The 21684-nt window shown below is 45.0% G+C and overlaps 1 protein-coding gene across 2 annotated transcripts; it reads right to left on the reverse strand.

Moving 5' to 3' along the window:
- Nucleotides 1-9535: 9535 nt before the first annotated feature.
- On the reverse strand, nt 9536-21273 carry unga (uracil DNA glycosylase a). 2 transcript variants are annotated; one of them, XM_072247482.1, is made up of 7 exons: nt 21072-21273; nt 20139-20369; nt 15349-15444; nt 14178-14275; nt 13432-13520; nt 11215-11393; nt 9536-10042 (listed from the first exon to the last, which is right to left on the reverse strand). In XM_072247482.1, the coding sequence occupies exons 1-7, from the start codon at nt 21180-21182 to the stop codon at nt 9902-9904; spliced, it is 945 nt and encodes a 314-aa protein (XP_072103583.1). In that variant the 5' UTR covers nt 21183-21273; the 3' UTR covers nt 9536-9901. The 2 variants fall into 2 exon arrangements, with proteins under 2 accessions (XP_072103583.1, XP_072103582.1); XM_072247481.1 differs by having other exon boundaries at nt 21048-21273.
- Nucleotides 21274-21684: the final 411 nt, after the last annotated feature.

Genomic DNA, 21684 nt, shown 5'->3' on the forward strand with positions numbered 1-21684 from the left:
ACCTCAATCGCAGAGAAGCAATGGAGTCGCTCATGGTCTCCAGGCCACACAGTCCACTCCTAACCTCACCAATCTCCCTTGGTAACAGCAAAACACCAGGCCACTCAATTGGTCCAAAAACACATCATCAAAATGTAAATCACTGATTCCAATTGCATGCAGCTTAGTAGTAGAATCATATTTGAAAGAAGAACTAAATGGTAGTTTCATGAACTGTCTGCAGGACATCAATATTAGTTACGTTGTTCACTCGTCATCTTGAAGGATTTCAGTCTTCCAGACATTGCTTTATTTTGTCCCCTCTTCAGCCCAGCATCGAAAGGTTAAAGCTTTTGTTAATCTCTCATTGCTGTGTTTCCAATTCCCAATACTGTATGTATCTTGTCACAGTGAATCTCACTCATCACTCTGAGACCTACTTCCAGAACTAGCATTCAATGGTTAGAGATGAGGTGAGGCTTTTATATTTACTTAGAGATACAGGGTGGAACAGGGCCTTCCAATGAGCCCCACTGCCCAGCAACCCAACTATTAAACACGAGCCTAATCATGGGACCATTTACAATTTACGATTAACCTGCTAACCAGGACTGTGAGAGGAAACTCATGGGGAGAACGTACAAACCCCTTACAGGCAGCGCTGGAATTGAACTCCACGCCCCCGCATGGCCCAAACTGTAATAGCACCACACTAATCACTAAGCTACTGTGGCACATTAAAGGGTCATCAGTCTTTTTAACGTTCTTCCCCAAAGGACAGTGGAAGCAAAGTCTTGGAATAACTTTAAGGCTGACGTCGGCAGATTCCTGATTGAATAAGGAGGAGAAACATCAAACACTACAGCAGAGTACGGGCCCCTTGGCCATGATGTTTTATTAACCTTTTAACCTACTCCATGATCCACTAACCCTTCCCTGCTACATGGGCCAGAACCCTTGTGAACCTCCTCTGGACCCTCTCCAATGCCAGCACATCTTTTCTAAGATGAGGGGCCCAAAACTGTTCACAATACTCACGGTGAGGCCTCACCAGTGCGTTATAAAGCCTCAACATCACATCCTTGCTTTTGTATTCTGGACCTATTGAAATGAATGCTAACATTGCATTTGCCTTCCTCACCACCGACTCAACCTGCAAGTTAACTTTTAGGATGGTCTGCACAAGGACTCCCAAGTCACTTTGTATCTCAGATTTTTGGATATTCTCCCCTGTTTAGAAAACTGTCTGCACATTTATTTCTACAACCAAAGTGCATGACCATACATTTTCCAACATTTTATTTCATTTGTCACTTTCTTGTCCATCCCTAATCTGCCTAAGTCCTTCTGCATCTACCTGTTTCCTCAACACTACCTGCTCCTCCACAAATGTTTGTATCATCCGCAAACTTGGCAACAAAGCCATCTATTTCATCGTCTAAATCATCTATATACAGCATAAAAAGAAGTGGTCCCAACACCGACCCTTGCGGAACACCACTAGTTACTGGCAGCCGATCAGAAAAGGATCCTTTTATTCCCACTCGTTGCCTCCTTCCAATCAGCCAATGCTCTAACTATGTTTGTAACTTTCCTGTAATACCATGGGCTCTTAGTTTGGTAAGCAACCTCATGTGTAGCACCTTGTCAACGGCCTTCTGAAAGTCCAAATATACAACATCCACTGCACCTCCTTTATCTATCCTACTTGTAATCTCCTCAAAAAATTCCAACAGGTTCATCAGGCAGGATTTTCCCTTAAGGAAACCATGGTAACTTAGTCCTGTGTCACCAAGTACTCCATCCCCTCATCCTTAACAATTGACTCTAACATCTTCTCAACCACTGAGGTCAGGCTAACTGATCTATAATTTCCTTTCTGCTGCCTTCCTCCTTTCTTAAACAGTGGAGTGACATTTGCAATTTTCCAGTCCTCTGGCACCATGTCAGAGTCCAATTATTTTGAAAGATCATTTCTAATGCCGCCACAATCTCTGATGCTAGCTCTTTCAGAACCCTTGGATGCAGTTCCTCTGGTCCGGGTGACTTATGTACCTTTAGGTCTTTCAGCTTTTTGAGCACCTTCTCTCTTGTAATAGTAACTGCACCCACTTCTCTTCCTTCACATACTACAACATCTGGCATACTGCTGGTGTCTTCCACTGTGAAGACTGATGCAAAATACTCATTTAGTTCATCAGCCATCTCCTTGTCCCTGTTATTTCTCCTACTTCATTTTCTAGCGGTCCTAAATCCACTCTCATTTCTCTTTTATTTTTTACATACTTGAAAAAGCTTTTACTATCCACTGTGATATTATCTGCTAGCTTGCTTTCATATTTCATCTTTTCCCTTCTAATGATTCTTTTAGTTGCTCTCTGTCGGTTTTTAAAAACTTCCCAATCCTCTATCTTTCCACTAATTTTTGCTTTGTTGTATGCCCTCTCTGTTGTTTTTATATCAGCTTTGACTTCCCTTGTCAGCCTACAATTTTCCCATTTGAGTATTTCTTCATTTTTGGAGTACACATGGCCTGCACCTTCCTCATTTTGCCCAGAAACGCACACCATTGCTGCTCTGCTGACCTCCCTGGCTGTAGCTCCTTCCAATTTACTTTGGCCAATTGATCTCTCACACCACTGTAATTTCCCTTACTCCACTGAAAAACTGCTACGTCAGACGTTACTTTCTCCCTATCAGATTTCAAGTTGAACGCAATCGTATTGTGATCACTGGTCCCTAAGGAAGACGGAAGGATTGAGGTCGAGTGCAAGTTCAGCAAGGACTCACTGGGCTGATGGGCTCTTTCTGTGCTGTAAGACTCTTACACGAAAGCCTGTAGTGCTTTCATGTGCTGGCTCTTTGTTTCTCTCCTGATCAGAATCAGAATCAGGTCTCCCAAGTCAGAATTATTAGCACTGGCATTTCGTGAAATGTGTGGTTTTGCAGTAGCAGTACAGTGCAAGACATAAAAATCATTGTTAAGTTACAAAAATAACTGAGTAATGCAAAAGACAAATAACATGGGTTCACGGACCAGTGAGAAATCTGACGTCAGAGGGGAAGAAGCTGTTCCTATGTTGGTCACACAGGAGCGTGTTGGTGTGAAACAGGACCCAAGCTGAACGTGGAGAGACCCAGAACTCCGTCCCTAAAAGTCCCTCCATGCACTCCTTGACATATCCCAAAGTTTAGCCCTTTCAGCTGCTTGAAGCACCAGATCTCCTCTGAAGTCAAGCAGTTTATATTTGAAATGTCCTATTTTAATTAACTCCTGTTTGTCAGAAAACAACCACATATGAGAGCTAGGACACAGGCCACAAGGTAAACTGCACTCATTATCTGCAAAATAGCAATTCCATGGTTAAAAAGCATGTGGGGCACAGATCTTTAACTGGCATCATTTTTAATGTGTGAAAACAAGACCAAATATTGTGGCAGTGATGTTGTTATATGTATCAGTGATATTATGTACAGAATAACTGCTTTGCAAAACTTCAGAAAAATAAAGCTATGCTTTCTAGAATGAGTTTTATGAGAATTACTAGGTTTTGAAAACCAAAAACAGCAAAAGCCCAGGTCACATTTGTGAACCTGAAGTTCTGCACGTTTCTTCGCCGGACCCTGTCAGGTGGATCTCTGTAACCAGCACTGGTGAAAAGTGGGAACAGTTTATGCAGGCAGGCGGTTTACGAACGAGGGATTGAAGAGATCCAAGGTGGCAGCTGGGGTCAGGACCACTGCTAATGTGGAGGCTTGGACTCCCTGTTCAATGCCAGCACAACCTTTCCTAGATATGGGACCCAAGATTGCTCACAACACTCCAAATGTGGTCTGTCCAATACCTTCTAAAGCCCCCGCCACAGCTCAGACTGGGGTTTGTTCCTGACCTCTAGCTGTGTCCACTTGGGCTTTGCTGGCTCACCCTGTGAACTCCCAGGTGCTTCAGTTTCCTCCTACCACCTGAAGATGTGCAGCCACTGCAAACTGCCCCCAGTACGTGGGCGAGCCTGCAGGGAAGATGGTGAAGTTACCTTCCTGCACTCGGGAGTGTTGGAGTTACTACTGAGCCAGGGCTGGGTACAGAGACCCAGGTTCAGACCCAGTGACATAAAGTGAACCTTGTAATTTAACCAGCCATTGCCAGTCAGAACCTTTTCATCTCCCTTTGGTCAGTGATGGGTACTGGTGAGACATTCTTGCTGGCAGATGGTCAAGGGCTCCCCACTCCAGGTTATACTGTACATTTACTACCCCAAGTACTTCCAAGTGTTGTTCAGTACAGAGCAGAACAACTGGTTCCCTTGCACATCCAAAATGACAAACCAATCTATTCAATTGGCACTTGTTAACAGAACTCCTTTGTCAAAGGTCAGACAAGGCCAAGACACCAGTCCCTACATTCTTGGAGATGGGTACGACTAACAGTCAAGAATCTCTGCCCTATAACGAGATCACCAACAACATCTTGTGTTTGGCTTTCTCTATAGTCCAGATACTCAACGCTGACATCATTGGGTCACCCAGATAGCAAGGAGCTCCGAACTGGTCCATTCCAGGATTCTCGGGTGCTTTGTTAGCTCCATTTAGAAAGGCAACTTGGCAGATTTGAGACACTAGTGTTCGAAGTATGTCACCAAATCCCACCCAGAGATAGATTTTCTTTCAGGCATTCACTGTAGAATAAAGAAATATAATAGGATTGACAACCAACTGTGCAAATACAAAAAACTAATAGTAAGTAATAATACTGAGAACATTAGTACATCCTGTGCAGAGTTGATGGTCCAAATAGCCTAATTCTGCTCCTATGCCTTATGGTCTAACACAAGTTGTAGAGTCCCTGAAAGTGAGTTACTAATGTTGCTCAGCCTTCTCTCAGATTGCAAGCCAACTGAGGCTATGGTTAAACCCAGATTCTGCCTGGATACAAAAAGACTGAAGGATGACTTCTCCCATGCAAAGTGTCTGCGGTTCAGGAGCATGAAACTGGTCTCAGACACAGGCTGAACGAGAGCTCGGTCTGGGTAGGTTGTGGGAAGTCAGGGGTCCAAACTATCAACAGAATGAAAGCAAGTAAATGGACAAATTTAGCACATTGCTAATCTGTTTCCAAAAGAGGATTCCTCCCGCAGTTCCATTTGACAGGTTTCTAATCAAAATCATTTGGTACCATTTCAAAAATATAAAAGATCCTGCTGTTGGAAATCTTGAGCAACACACCCAGTCTGGGACGCTTCATCAGGATGGAAAGGAAGGGGGAAGAAGCCAGAATTACAAGGTGGGGGGAGGAGAGGAAGTACAAGCTGGTAGGTGATGGGTGAGACCAGGTGAGGTGGAAGGTGGGAGTGAAGTGAGAAGTTGGGAGGGGATAGGTGAGATCAGGTGAGGGGGAAGGTGGCGGAGAGAGGGGATGAAGTGAGACACTGGGAGGTGACAGGTGAGACCAGGTGAGGGGGAAGGTGGCGGAGAGAGGGGATGAAGTGAGATACTGGGAGGTGATAGGTGAGACCAGATGATGGGGAAGGTGGGAGGGAAGTGAGAAGTTGGGAGGGGATAGGTGAGACCAGGTAAGGGGGAAGGTGGCGGAGAGAGGGGATGAAGTGAGACACCGGGAGGTGATAGGTGAGACCAGGTGACGGGGAAGGTGGGAGCGAGTGAGAAGTTGGGAGGGGACAGGTGAGACCAGGTGAGGGGGAAGGTGGGAGTGAAGTGAGAAGTTAGGAGGGGATAGGTGAGACCAGGTGAGGGGGGAGGTGGCGGAGAGAGGGGATGAAGTGAGATACCGGGAGGTGATAGGTGAGACCAGGTGATGGGGAAGGTGGGAGTGAAGTGAGAAGTTGAGAGGTGACAGGTGAGACCAGGTGAGGGGGAAGGTGGTGGAGAGAGGGGATGAAGTGAGATACCGGGAGGTGATAGGTAAGACCAGATGACGGGGAAGGTAGGAGTGAAGTGAGAAGTTGGGAAGGGATAGGTGAGACCAGGTGAGGCGGAAGGTGGGCGTGAAGTGAGAAGTTTGGGGGGGGGGGGAAGAGGTGAAAGAAGTAAAGGGCTGAAGGAGGAAGAATGAGATTGGAGGGGAGAGGGACACTGGAGGGAGATGAGAAGACTAGAGGTAAAAGGGGAGCCACAATGGGGAATGGAAAGTTGGAAGGGGGAAATCACCAGAACTTAAGAGCTCATGTCATCAGGTTGGAGGCTTCCCAGACGGAATATAAGGTATTGCTCCTCCAAGCCGAGTGTGGCCTCGTTGTGGCAGCGTCAATGGATCCCCGACACTCAGACCTCCAGGTCTCGCCCTTCACTGGGCAGAGAGGCTGAAGGCGAGTGAACCAGGTGCACCCAGGATGGGCCACCCCATCGTTTATCCTGTCCCACCCTTGGGACAGGATAAACAGTTCACATGGGAAATACACAACCATCCCTTTCTCACCTGGCTGATCTTAATTCTGAGTCATTGAAGGTGACAGGTAACAATCCAATCCAACCCACAATAGAAACAGAAAACCTACAGGACAATACAGGCCCTTCGGCCCACAAAGCTGTGCTGAACATGTCCTTACCTTAGAACGACCTAGGCTTTACCCACGTATCCTTCCAGGAGTCTCTTAAAAGACCCTATCGTTCCCACCTCCACCATCGCCGCTGGCAGCCCACTCATTCATCACTCTGCGTAAAAAACTTACCCCTGACATCTCCTCTGTACCTACTTCCAAACACCTTAAAACTGTGCCCTCTCGTGCTAGCCATTTCAGCCCTGGGAAAAAGCCTGTGACTATCCACACGTTCAATGCCTCTCATTATCTTATACACCTCTATCAGGTCACCTCTCATCCTCCGTTGCTCCAAGGAGAAAAGGCCAAGTTCATTCCTCCTGTTTTCATAAGGCACACTCCCCAATCCAGGAAACATCCTTGTAAATCTCCTCTGCGCCCTTTCTATGGTTTCCACAGCCTTCCTATAGTGAGGTGACCAGAATTGAGCACAGTACTCCAAGTGGGGTCTGACCAGGGTCCTATATAGCTGCAACATTACCTCTTGGCTCTTAAACTCAATCCCATGATTGATGAAGGCCAATGCACCGTATGCCTTCTTAACCACAGAGTCAACCTGCGTAGCAGCTTTGAGTGTCCTGTGGACTCGGACCCCAAGATCCCTCTGATCCTCCACACTGCCAAGAGTCTTACCATTAATACTATATTCTGCCATCATATTTGACCTACCAAATTGAACTACATCACACTTATCTGGGTTGAACTCCAACTGCCACTTCTCAGCCCAGTTTTGCATCCTATCAATGATTTACAACAGCCTTTGTACACCACAGTTCCTGTACCTTATCATCCTTTCCCTGTCTCACTGGAACATATCTACGCAGAACCCTATGCAAATATCCCCTGAACATTTGCCACATTTCTTCCATATGTTTCCCTGAGAACATCTGTTTCCAATTTATACTTCCAAGATCCTGCCTGATAGCCTCATATTTCCCCTTACTCCAATTAAACACTTTCCTAACTTGTCTGTTCCTATCCCTCTCCAATGTTATGGTAAAGGACATATGGTAAAGATCACTACCTCCAAAATGCTCTCCCATTGAGACCTGACACCTGACCAGGTTCATTTCACAACACCAGGTCAAGTACAGCCTCTCCTCTACATATTGTGTCAAGAAACCTTCCTGAACACACCTAACAAACTCCACCCCAACTAAACCCCTCACTCTAGGGAGATGCCAATCAACATTTGGGAAATTAAAATCTCCCACCACAACAACCCTGTTATTATTATTCCTTTCCAGAATCTGTCTCCGTACCTGCTCCTTGATGTCCCTGTTAATATGGGGTGGTCTACAAAGAACAGCCAGTAGTTATTGACCCCTTCCTATTTCTAATTTCCACCCAGAGACTCCGTAGACAACCCCTCCATGACTTCCTCCTTTTCTGCAGCTGTGACACTATCTCCGATCAACAGTGCCATGCCCCCACCCTTTCTGAAACATCTAAAGCCTGGCACTTGAAGTAGCCATTCCCGCCCCTGCACCATCCAAGTCTCTGTAATGGCTACAACATCATAGCTCCAAGTACTGATCCACGCTTTAAGCTCATTCACTTTGTTCGTAATACTCGTCACATTAAAATAGACACATCTCAAACCATCGGTCTGAGTGCATTCCTTCTCTATCACATGCCTATCCTCTCTTTCACACTGTCTCCAAGCTTTCTCTGTTTGTGAGCCAACCTCCCTTTCCTCTGTCACTTCAGTTCGGTTCCCACCCCACAGCAACTCCAGTCAGATGATGGTCAAGAGGGAACAGGTGCAAAATCTCTGGAGTTGCAAGTTTTCTGATCAGAGTTCAAAAGTTGTTCTTACACCTTTTCTTCAGCGTGTCCTCAAACCCAGCAACCCAATCATATACAACTGCATGATATAGTGTGTAAATTACAAGACATTATCTTCTGGTTTATCAACCACTTTAGGGATTGATAAAACTAGAGGGCACAGATTTAGAATAAATGGGGATTTTAAAAAAAATTGAGGAATATGAAGGGGAACATTCTTCACTCAAAGTGTAGCAAGCACCTTGAATGCATTGCCTGAGATCGGGCTTGAGACTGCCACTGACAGCACGTGTCTACATGAAGACTATGCTGGGAGACGGGATTAATACTGCTCCACTCAGATGAGCTGGGCTGAATGGCTTTTTCATACTGTACAAGTCACTCTAAATTCCTGTTCTATGTCAATGACTGCAGTAAATGGAAGGCGAATGAATGGAGTCGCGATGCGATGCACAGCCGGAGTAACTCTACCCAATTTCAGTACAAACCTGGCAGATAAATACTATCGTATTTAGGGGAAGAAACACGTTTGACATTCACCCCTCATAACATTCAAACATTTACTTGTATCATCTTGCTTTATGCAGATTGGCAACTATAAGTCTAACCAGCTAAGTATTGCAAGCATCAAGGTAATTCACCAAATTTGGAGCCTGTGTGCAGCTCTGGTTAACTGCCTACAGAAGAGATATCAATAAGATTGTAAGAGTACAGAGGAAATTTACAAGGACGTTGCCAAGACTTGGGGATCTGAGCTGTAGTGAAAGGTTGAATAGGTTAGGACTTTATTCACTGGAGTGTAGGGGAGTGAGAGGAGACTTGATAGAGGAATATAAAATTATGAGGGGTATAGATAGCAAGCAGGCCTTTCCCACTGACTACAACTAGAGGTCATGGGTTAAGGGTGAAAGGTGAAATGATTAAAGGGAACTTCTTCCCTCAGAGGGTGGTGAGAGTGTGGAATGAGCTGCCAGAGGAAGTGGAGGATGAGTTAGATTGGACATTCAAGAGAAGTTTGGAGAGTACATGGGTGGGAGGAATATGGAGGGCTACAGTCTGGGTGCAGGTCAATGGGAGTAGGCAGAATTACAGTTCAGCATGGACCAGATGGGCTGAAGGGCCTGTTTCTGTGCTGTAGAGCTCTAATAATCTTAATGACATGAAAGGTACTGGAAATGTAATCAATTTGCAAATACTTGACAAATGAGCTTGGCCAAAGAAATAAAAAATTTTATTTAACATATTTACAAATCAATGCTGAAGCAGTTTTACAGCAGGCAGAACAAAAGGACCACATGTAAATATGTCTGTACATTTCGATAGAAATCACATTTAAAAGATTTTAGTCCAGGACTAAATTAGTGCATTTTTGGTGAAATGCTTTGGTTCAAGTACTCCCCCCACCCCACCCATGAACAAAACTGTAATTGGGAAATGTTAATCGAATGACGGCTTACTAGGGCATCACTATTCAAACAAAAACCTGTTTTGGGCAAGTCCTGGCAACATTAACTCTTCAGATTCTGCTCAGTGCCATTGTATCCCAGTGTGAACCCACCAGCTCTCGCCAGAGGCTGGACTCACTGCAAACTCCAATCGATGGGAGTCTTCCCCGCTTTCTTCAACAACTCGTTGGTTCTGGAGAAATGCTTGCAACCAAAGAAGCCTCTGTGCGCGGAGAGTGGAGACGGGTGAACAGTCTGCAGGACGTGATGACGTTTCTGTAATGAGGCAATGTTAGTTAGACAGGTGCTGGATGAAGTCTCCCACGAGTGAAGCATCATTACAGCTATGTATGGGCAGCAGTTGGCGCAATTTCTTTGCAGCGCCAGTGACCACCAATCAGCATTTGATTCCTGCCGCTGACTGTCGGGTGTCTGTAACTGCGTGGGTTTCTTCCAGGCAGCTCAGCTTTCTGAAGACTATAGGTTAACATCACCAAGTTTTGGGCATGCTATGTCGGCACAACAGTATTTCTGGCCTCTGAGGTTTTTGAATTTCTTTCAAAGTAATTGGTTGAAGCACTTGCAGTATCGCAAGGCTGAACAAATCTATTTATTTAGTTATTTACTGACATAACAGCACAGAATAGGCCGTTCTGGTGCTTCGAGCCATATCGCTCAGCAACCCCCAACTTAGCCTTAGGCTAATCATGGGATAATTAACGTACCAGCTATTACATCTTTGGATTACTAGACACTAGAATACTACAGCACAGTACAGGCCCTTCAGTCCTTGATGTTGTGTCCACCCATATATCCCTTAAAAAAAACCCACACTACCCCGTAACCCTCTGTTTTTCTTTCATCCATGTGCCTGTCCAAGAGGCTCTTAAATACCCCTAATGTTTTAGCCTCCACTACCATCCCTGGCAAGTCATTCCAGGCACCCACAACCCTCTGTGTAAAAAACTTACCCCTGATGTCTCCCCTAAACGTCCCTCCCTTAACTTTGTACATATGCCCTCTGGTGTTTGCTATGCGTGCCCTGGGTTTGCTATGCCTCTCTTGTAGATCTTGTAGACCTCTATCAAGTCCACTCTCATCCTTCTACGCTCCAAAGAGAGAAGTCCCAGCTCTGCTAACCTTGCCTCATAAGACTTGTTTTCCAATCCAGGCAACATCCTCGTAAATCTCCTCTGCACCCTCTCCATAGCTTCCACATCCTTCCTATAATGAGGTGACCATCATAATGAGGATTGTGGGAGAAGGTGGAGCACGTGGAAGAAACCCACGCAGTCATGGGGAGAACGTACAAACTCCTTACAGGCAGCAGTGGGAATTGAACCCGGGTCGCTGGTAAATGTGTAAAAGTCTCCCAGAGGCCTCCACCCAAACAGGTTAGAAATTTTATAGATGGAATAACCCAGAGATTAGAGGTAGAGATGACGTACCCTGTCGATAACACTGCCCTTCCGTTGTGCATACGCTCCCCACAGCATGAACACCAAGCCCTCCCGGTTTTTATTGAGGTAGGACACCACAGCATCTGTGAACTCTTCCCAGCCCTTGTCTTTGTGCGAGTTGGCCTGATGTGCTCGGACGGTGAGGACGGCATTCAGCAGTAGCACGCCTGTTTGAAACAAAACAGAACATTCACAAGTGAGCCTCTGGGGGTAATCAGTTCAACTCAGACACTGCATGAGGCCGGATCTCAACATGAATTAGTGCAACTATGCTGAGTTTACACTCAGTAGCTAGGTGGACCTATTGCTTGTTAATGCAAATATCTAATCAGCCAATCATGTGGCAGCAACTCCATGCATAAAAGCATGCAGACATGGTCAAGAGGTTCAGTTGTTGTTCAGAACAAACATCAGAATGGGGAGGAAATATGATCCAAGTGACTGATCTTGGAATGATTATTGGTGTCAGACTGAGGTGATTTGAGTATCTGAGGAATTGCTGATCTGCTGGGATTTTCGTGCACAACAGCCCTTAAATGGAGCAGGAAAAAAACATCAAGTGAGCGACAGTTCTGTGGGTGAAAATGCCTTGTTAATGAGAGATCAGAGGAGAATAGCCAAAGTGACAGTAACTTAAGTAACTATGCATTACAACAGTGGTGTGCAGGGGAGCATTTCTGAATACACAACACATCGACCTTGAAATGAACGGGCTACTGCAGAAGCCCACAAACATACACCCAATGGCCACTTTATCAGGTACAGGGGGTCCTAATAAAGTGGCCACTGAATGCAAATCATGGAACAAGAGTGAATGCCTGCAAGAAAGTGGATCTCGGGGTAGCATATAATAAATTTACTTTGACTAGGGATGGATCTTGCTGGCTGCCATGGGTCCTACAGCATCATGAAATAAACCCTGTTTGGCTGTAACTACTCCAGGAAAATTGAAACACTAAGCAGTGGGAGGATATTCCTTTGGTGGGGGTAGCCAGCTCTAGAGGGCACAGCCTCAAAATTGAGCGATGACCTTTTGGAACAGAGGTAAGGAGGAATTTTTTTTTAAGCCAGGGAGTAGTGCTCTGCCACAGACTATGGTGGAGGCCAAGTCTGTGGGAATATTTAAGGTGGAAGATGATCATTTCTTGATTGGTCAGGGCATCAAAGGATATGGTGAGAAGGCAGGTGTATGGGGTTGAGTGGGATCCGGGATCAGCCATGATGGAATGGCAGAGCAGACTCGATGGGCTGAATGGCCTAATTCTGCCCCTACATCTTATGGTTGAAGCTTTAAGAGCACTATTTAAAATAATCTAAAAGGGAAAGTCATGGCTTTCATTCTAAGCCAATCTCATCTCCATGGTAACAGTGAACTCGACACATGCTTTATGCCCCAATACATTAGAACGTGGAAATGGCTGGTCATAACAGATACCCGACAAGATCCAGCATGTCTCCCTCGGCTGGTCCAAGTGTGAACAATATCTATTATTAATCTTCACAATGACCACTCCATTCAGAAGCCACCTTCAGTTGTGTCTGAAGGACCAACCGGTAGATGGGAGGGGCGCCTGGTCTTCATCTGTGATTAAATGTGATCTCACCCGACTGAAGGACAGGACAGGACAGGGGGTCCGTAACTGAGAAATGGTCGGGCGTACTCGCTGCGGTGCCAAGGAAAAGCTTCTACACCTGGAAACACGAGGCCCTGGACAGAGTAAATAAGGACTCAATTCTCATAGCTGACAGGGTGAAAGAAAGATTTTGAGCCGAAACGTCAACTGCACTCTTTTCCTAAATGCTGCCTGGCCTGCTGAGTTCCTCCAGCATTTTGTGTGTGTGTTGCTCAGGCTTCCAGCACCTGCAGATTGCAAAATCTAAGATATTGGTGGAGGGATTGCTGGTCCTCCCAGGGTTAAGAACACCTGACCCTTGGGCACCCTGAGGGGGAACAGCTGGATGGAGCCACTGGCCGCTGCACACATCTGCCTGGTAGGAACAGGCACTCACACCTGTTGGGGCGGATCAAGGCAAGCTGAGGAGCAGAGCGAGTCAGTGGGACTGGCTGGTGGTGACTCACCCCACACCTGCTCCTGTGATCCTCCATCAATTATCAGGTTGTGTGTCATTTACTTCAAATAAAAGATGAGCGTTCCTCATCTCCAAACTCCCTCTGGTTAGCAGAAAGTAGAATGATGTACCTACCTTGCTTGGCCCAGCTGGTCAGATCACCGTGTGCTGGGTGCGTAAAGCCTTCAATGTCAGTTTCCAGCTCCTTGTACATGTTTTCCAGACTGCACGAGAACAGGAGAATTTACAGCATTCAAAGCACAGGGTCGTTCATTTCCCCCCACCAGCTCCAGACCCCGTCACTTGTACAGCGAACTAGCTCCAAACAGTTACCCGTCTATGGGCTACTTCTGAACGGAGACCAGGCACATTATGGCGACAGCATTTCACACACCCAATCTCACTGCACAGGGCAGGATGCACCCCCCTTAACAAATTTCACTCTTCTGTTTAAAAAAATGATTAAGAGGTTAGCTGTACCGTCACACGCACATTGAAACACACAGTTTTCATCAGCAAACAGTCTGAGAATGTGCTGGACAGACCAGAAGTGTCACTGTGGCACCAGCATAGCTTGCCCACAACTTAATCCCATTCTGTACATCTTCTGAATGCGGGAGGATCCCATAGTCACGGGGAGACACACTCCTCAGACAGCAGAATTGAATCCCGTTCGCTGGAGCTGTACAGCGTTACGCTAACTACTGTGCTCCCTCATATAACGTTCCTTTCATTGCCAGGCGTCCATTTTTTAAATATTTTCTTACTAAATGATCTTGTACACAAACACTGCAGCCCCAAGATGGACGTAGCTAGTTGTTAACTTACTGAAGAATAAGTAGGAGACCGCAGATGGAACCAGACTACAAGAGCCTGCATACCTGGGAGGTGGTGGCACAGGGCGCTTGACACTGAAACACAGCCCGTGAGCCTGGTTTGGTCCATGGTACGGGTCCTGGCCGAGGATCACCACTTTCACCTGGGCAAAGACAAGGCTTCCTTTCATTCTGTTCCTCTCCGCACAGAATCAATGCAACACCTCAGACACTAACACACATTACTGCTTTCCACAAATAACTTGCATTTTCTGCCTCATATCAAAGTTCAAAAGTATGTATATACTGTACATTACCATACACTATCTCGAGACTCATCTTATTGTAAGCACTTATAAGAAAAATACAATAGAATTAACGAAAAACTAAACAAAGACAAAGACCGACAAACAACCATCACACCCAAAATGCTGGAGGAACTCAGCAGGTCAGGCAGCATCTACGGAAAAGAGTAAACAGTCAACATTTCGGGCTGAGACCCTTCAAACAACAAATGTGCGAAAGAAGGAAAACTGTGCAAAAAAAAAATTGAAACATTGAGTTTCAAATGACTTTAAAAAAGTGAGTCTGTAGGTCATAGAATCAGTTCAGTGTTGAGGTGAGTGAAGTTAGGAGCCTAATGGTTGAAGGATAACAACTTCCAGAACCTGGTGGTGTGGGATTCAAGGCTTCTGAACCTCCTGTCTGATGGTAGTAACCAGAAGAGGCATGGCCTGGACCAGGGGTTCCCAGGCCTTTTTAAGCCATGGACCAACACCATTGAGACAGGGGACTGTGGACCATACGTTGGGAACTCCTGGCCTGCATGGTGAGGGTCTTTGATGATAAATGCCGCCTATTTGTAGTCAATGTTAATTTGTATTTCTTTACTTTATGTCAGTATTACAGAAATCTAGTTCCCCAGGGTAGGAAAGTCCAAAGCTAGAAGGCAGAGGTTTAAGATGAGAGAGGAAAGATTTGAAGGGGCCACTTTTTTTTTTTGACATAGTTGGTGTTGGATATTTGGAAGTGGCAAAAGCAGGTAGTGTTGGAATGTTTGAAAGGCATTAGAACAGGGGTTGCCAGCTTTTCTTATGCCACAGACCAATACCCTTAAGCAAGGGGTCCATCATCCCCAAGTTGGAACCCCTGCTCCAGGGGTTGATGAGCTCAATTTGTAATGTTCACTGCCATGACACACCAGAAGAAACCCTCAAAGGGCCAACATTGCACTTACATCACGGACATCGCACATCTCCGACCATGAGAAGACTTCGTGAGGTGGCGGATAAACTGTGTAACGCTTCCTCTCTGCAGCTACAAACGCCATCAGCTGAAAACAAACAAGCTGGAATTGAGCACAATCTGACCCAGACCCTTGTATCTCCCCAGTGGAAAAGGACAATGGACAATAGGTGCAGGAGTAGGTTATTCGGCCCTTCTAGTCAGCACCGCCATTCACTATGATCATGGGTGATCATCCACAATCAGTACCTCGTTCCCTTGACTCTGCTACCTTTAAGAGCTCTATCTAACTCTTTCTTGAAAGCATCCAGAGAACTGGCCTCCACTGCCTTCTGAGGCACAGCATTCCACAGATCCACAACTCTCTGGGTGAAAAAGTTTTTCCTCAACTCCGTTCTAAATGGCCTACCCCTTATTATTAAACTATGGCCTCTGGTTCTGGACTCACCCATCAATGGGAACATGCTTCCTGCCTCCAATCCCTTAATAATATTACATGTTTCAATCAGATCCCTTCTCATCCTTCTAAATTCCAGTGAATACAAGCTCAATCGCTCTAATCTTTCAACATATGACAGGAGCGACTGGGCTTGTATTCACTGGAATTTAGAAGGAATTAACCTTCATCCCGGGAATTAACCTCGTGAACATACGCTGCACTCCCTCAATAGCAAGAATGTCCTTCCTCAAATTTGGAGACCAAAACTGCACACAATACTCCAGGTGTGGTCTCACCAGGGCCCTGTACAGCTGCAGAAGGACCTCTTTGCTCCTATACTCAACTCCCTTTGTTATGAAGGTCAACATGCCATTAGCTTTCTTCACTGCCTGCTGTACTTGCATGCTTACTTTCAGTGACTGATGAACAAGAACACCAAGATCTCGTTGTACTTCCCCTTTTCCTAACTTGACACCATTCAGATAGTAATCTGCCTTCCTGTTCTTGCCACCAAAGTGGATAACCGTACATTTATCCACACTAAACTGCATCTGCCCACTCACCCAACCTGACCAAGTCACCCTGCATTCTCATAACATCCTCCTCACATTTCACAATGCCACCCAGCTTTGTGTCATCTGCAAATTTGCTTATGTTACTTTTAATCCCTTCATCTAAATCATTAATGTATATTGTAAATAGCTGCAGTCCCAGCACTGAACCCTGCGGTACCCCACGAGTCACTGTCTGCCATTCTGAAAGGGACCCATTAATCCCTACTCTTTGTTTCCTGTCCGCCAACCAATTTTCTATCCATGTCAGTACCCTACCCCCAATACCATGTGCTCTAATTTTGCCCACTAATCTCCTATGTGGGACCTTATCAAAGGCTTTCTGAAAGTCCAGGTACAGTACATCCACTGGCTCTCCCTTGTCCATTTTCATAGTTACATCCTCAAAAAATTCCAGAAGATTAGACAAGCACGATTTCCCCTTCGCAAATCCATGCTGACTCGGACCGATTCTGTTTCTGCTATCCAGATGTACCGCTATTTCATCTTTTATAATTGACTCCAGCATCTTCCCCACCACTGACATCAGGCTAACTGGTCTATAATTCCCTGTTTTCTCTTTCCCTCCTTAAAAAATGGGAGAACATTAGCCACCCTTCAATCCACAGGAACTGATCCTGAATCTATAGAACATTGGAAAATGATTACCAATGCATCCACAATTTCTAAAGCCACCTCCTTAAGTACACTGGAATGCAGACCATCAGGTCCTGGGGATCTATCAGCCTTCAGTTCCATCAGTCTATCCAACACCATTTTCTGCCTAATGTGAATCTCCTTCAGTTCCTCTGTTACCCTAGGTCCTCCGGCCACTATTACATCTGGGAGATTGTTTGTGTCTTCCCTAGTGAAGACAGATCCAACGTACCTGTTCATCTCTGCCATTTCTTTATTCCCCATAATAAATTCACCCGTTTCTGTCTTCAAGGGCTCAACTTTGGTCTTAACTATTTTTTCCCTCTTCAAATACCTAAAGCAGCTTTCACCATCCTCCTTTATATTCTCAGCTAGCTTACCTTCGGACCTCATCTTTTCCCCCCGTATTGCCTTTTTAGTTATCTTCTGTTGCTCTTTAAAAGTTTCCCAATCCTCTGGCTGCCCCCTCATCTTTGCTGTGTTATACTCCTTCTCTTTTATTTTAATACTGTCCTTGACTTCCCCTGTCATCCATGGTCGCCCCTTACTCCCCTTAGAATCTTTCTTCCTCTCTGGTATGAACTGATCCTGCACCTTCTGTATTATCCCCAGAAATACCTGCCATTGAGTTCCACTGTCATCCCTGCTAGGGTATCTTTCCAGTCAACTTTGGCCAGCTCCTCCCTCATGGCTCCACAGTCCCCTTTGTTCAACTGTAATACTGGCACTTCCGATTTTCCCTTCTCCCTCTCAAACTGCAGATTAAAACTCATCATGTTATGGTCACTACCGCCTAATGGTTCCTTTACCTCCAGTTCCCTTATCAAATCCGGTTCATTCCACAACACTAGATCCAGAACTGCCTTCTCCCTGGTAGGCTCTAGTACAAGCTGCTCTAAGAATCCATCTCGGAGGTACTCCGCAAACTCCCTTTCTTGAGACCCAGACCCCTGTATCTCCCCAGTGGAAAAGGACAAACTGACCCAGACCCCTGTATCTCCCCAGTGGAAAAGTTCAAACCGACCCTGTATCTCTGTAGGGTTAGATTGAACTTATAGTAGGTTAAAAGGTCAACAAAACATATTCTAAGAGGGCGGTGGGTGCATTCACTACACGTCTATAACCTTGGCCAAAGAGGCAAGCTGTGATGTTATTCCAATCACGAAGCAGCGCCTGGTCTCAGAGCAGGTGATTACTGGACTATGGTGTAGGAGCGAGAGGTTTACGACCCAGCATGAAAAACTAAGTACCTCAGGCTACATTCCCTTTCCTGCTCAACACAAGTCCACAACACATTGGAGCAAATTAGGGCATTTAGCCCATTGAGTCTGCTTTGTACGGCTGACTGCACCAATATCATCAGATTTGTTGCGTATAATCGTCATTATGTGCCCTGTCACATGATGCAGGTGATCATGGTCTCATGATATACACCAGCTGCTCCTACGATCATCAACGTACCTCCACCTCGTCACCCCACGTATAATTTATGTTCATTTACATTAGTCATACTCATGATATACTGTGAAGCTGCTGCAAAAAGACAATTCCGCTTTCATAGTAACTATATCCGCACACACCAATAACTTTGAACTCCTGTAATTGCAGTGGTTAATTTTAAAGTCAGTAAATTAAATCTAGGACATTTACACTGCTCACAAAATTACTGAGCTGCTCTAAAGTTTGCCTCAGCAAAGCCCAAGGTACAGACATCGGGGAACGGTTGATTTTAAACAACTTGTCAAACAGCAAAGATCGAAGGTGATTCCGGAACCTACAACAAAAGCTAAACTCGCCCACAGCTGCCATTCTGACACCCGATCAAAAGTATCCTCTTGTCTGCTGGCTTCTTGGTGAACTACAAAAGATCCAAAACTCAGACAACTCAGAAGAACACAGGGTGAAGGCCAACAGATTTTCACTGGCTGGGCAGCCTATTATTTAAAACATATTGAGTACACTCCACTTCGATAGTCACAGAAAGAAACAGGCCCTTTGGCCCATCAAGTCCATGCTAAAACCTTTTAAACTGCCTGCAGCAGGGCTCTGGCCTTCCATACCCCTTCCATCCATGTACCAATCCGAACTTCCATTAAAAGTTGAAATCGAGCTCACACACAGCACTAGTGCTGGCAGCTCATTGCTACTCTGAGTGAAGAAGTTTTCTCTCATGTTCCCCTTAAACTTTTCATCTTACACACTTAACCCATAACCTCTAGTTGTAGTCCCACCCAATTTCCATGGAAAAAGCCTGCTTGCATTTACCCTATCTCCACCCCTCAGTTTTGTACAGACATATTTACATGTAGTCCTTTTGTTAATGTTCTGCCTGCTGTAAAATTGCTTCAGCATTGATTTGTAAATATGTTAAATACAATTTTACTTCTTTAGCCAAGTTTATTTGTCAAGTATTTGCAAATTGATTACATTTCCAGTACCCTTCATGTCATTAAGACAGAAACAGGCCCTTCAGCCCATCTAGTCCATGCTGAACTGTAATTCTGCCTACTCCCATTGACCTGCACCCAGACTGTAGCCCTCCATACCCCTCCCACCCATGTACTCTGCAAACTTCCCTTGAACGTTGCAATCTATCTCACATCCTCCACTTCCTCTGGCAGCTCATTCCACACTCTCACTACCCTGAGGGAAGTTGTTCCCCTTAATCATTTCACCTTTCACACTTAACCCATGACCTCTAGTTGTAGCCCCAACCTCAGTGGAAAAAACCTGCTTACATTTACACTATCTATGCTCCTCATAATTTTATATTCCTCTACCAAATCTCTCCTCAATCTTCTACATTCCAAGGAATACGGTTCTAACCCATTCAATCTTTCCCTATAACTCAGGTCCTCCAGTCCTGCAACATCTTTCCTGTACACTTTCAATTTTATTTGCACCTTTCCTGTAGATAGGTGACCCAAACTGCACACAATACTCTAAGTGAAGCCTCACCAACTTCAACATAACATTCCACTTCCTGTACTCAATACACTTGTGCTACAAGCTCTCCTTACATTTATCAAAGTAGAATTGAAATGATGGCGAATATCGGCAGTGCGCGGAAACACAATATAACACAGCCAGGAGGGTTACTGACGGTTGGCAGCTCTAATTGCTCCCCGCTCTCACCCTGATGAAATAGGGTTTGCTGAACTCGGTCATCAGCTCCTTCTTCCAGTTTTCCTCGAGGCCCAGGGGCGCATTCCGGGCCGCAAGTCTCAGCAAAGCCGCCTGCTTGTTCCTCTCGATGCGGGAGAGTTGCTGGGGACTAAGCGGGGACCTGGGTTTGGTCGATTCCTTCAGCTCTTCCTCCTCCTCCGAGCCAACCTTCAGCTTCTTCACGGGCGTCCACTTGCCGTCCTGGGGGCGGAGAAGGAGCCGGTGGGTTAACATGGAACGGAGACAACGCATGGTCACAGACATCAACCATCGCCAAGTCCCGCCTCCGCGACCATTGACCGTCCAGGCGGAGACCCGCCTCCGCGACCATTGACAAATCCCAGCGGAGACCCGCCTCCGCCCTCTCATTGGCTAATTCCTTTCTCCCAGCAACATTCTTCCCGCCAACTCCAAATGAATAGTCATTGATTTGAAAATACAGATGAATATTTTTTATCGAAAAATTAGGAAGTAAAATTTTACACAAGATTCATTCTACCGGAATTTAAAAGATTAATACGAACTAAAACATTAAAAATCAAATAAATTTAGCAACACTGGTGTCTACGGATAAACTACATATACACGTATTCAGATACGCAATGCTAACAGCAAAACACAATCTAAATGCGATACAAGGTTATAGTTTTAATCTTTCCATCTAATTAATCGAAATTAAGAAAGCCGCCGGAACTATACTCGGCATTTACGTTTAAGAAGAAAACAATTTTCCGGATAAACCGCTCTTCCTCCAACCAAAGCTATTCAAAAAGACAACAATACTTAAAATAAAACTTGTTTTGCTGTTAAACTGCACAACTATTCAAAGTTTTCTAAAATATTATTTCAAAATATAATTAGTACACAGTAATGCCTCACGATTTTATAAGGCTGTTTTTTCACCTCTTCATTAATAGCTTCCTTATCATTGAGTTCCTCCTTTGTAACTTCAGATAAACTTCTTTTCTTCACTGGCGTGTTGAAGTAGGATATAATAGATTTCTGTCCGATCATGTTGAAGAATTGCTTCCCTCTAAATGAGTTAATATTTTCAGTGTTTTTAAGAAATTCAGTTCAGGCAACCACTGCACACAAACAGCTTCTGCGCGGGATTCTCACCCATGTGAATCTTTCGCGCCAGCTCGAGGGGGCGGGACTAAGATTTTACCGAGAATTTCACAAAATGTAAATTTCCCCTCCTCCAGAAATACGAATTAAATATTTCCACAAGGGGCGAGGCGAAATTTTGTAAAATATCCCCAGAAAGAGAGAGGAAAACCCTATTAAATTTTAACTTGACAATTGTAATAACGAGTAAAAATCTGATTATTACTAGACAACAAGGTTTCACGTGGTATAGTTGGCTTATTTTATGGAATATTTATTTAGACCAACAGAATAAAACTTAAATTAATGGAATATTTTCGTATTTTTTACTTTTACCCTGTTTTTAAATCAGTGGGAAACGATTGGTAACATATAGCTACTTTGATAATAAATGCTTACTTTGAATTTA

Source organism: Mobula birostris, chromosome 31, assembly GCF_030028105.1.
Source record: "Mobula birostris isolate sMobBir1 chromosome 31, sMobBir1.hap1, whole genome shotgun sequence".
In the NCBI taxonomy this organism is placed as follows: domain Eukaryota; kingdom Metazoa; phylum Chordata; class Chondrichthyes; order Myliobatiformes; family Myliobatidae; genus Mobula; species Mobula birostris.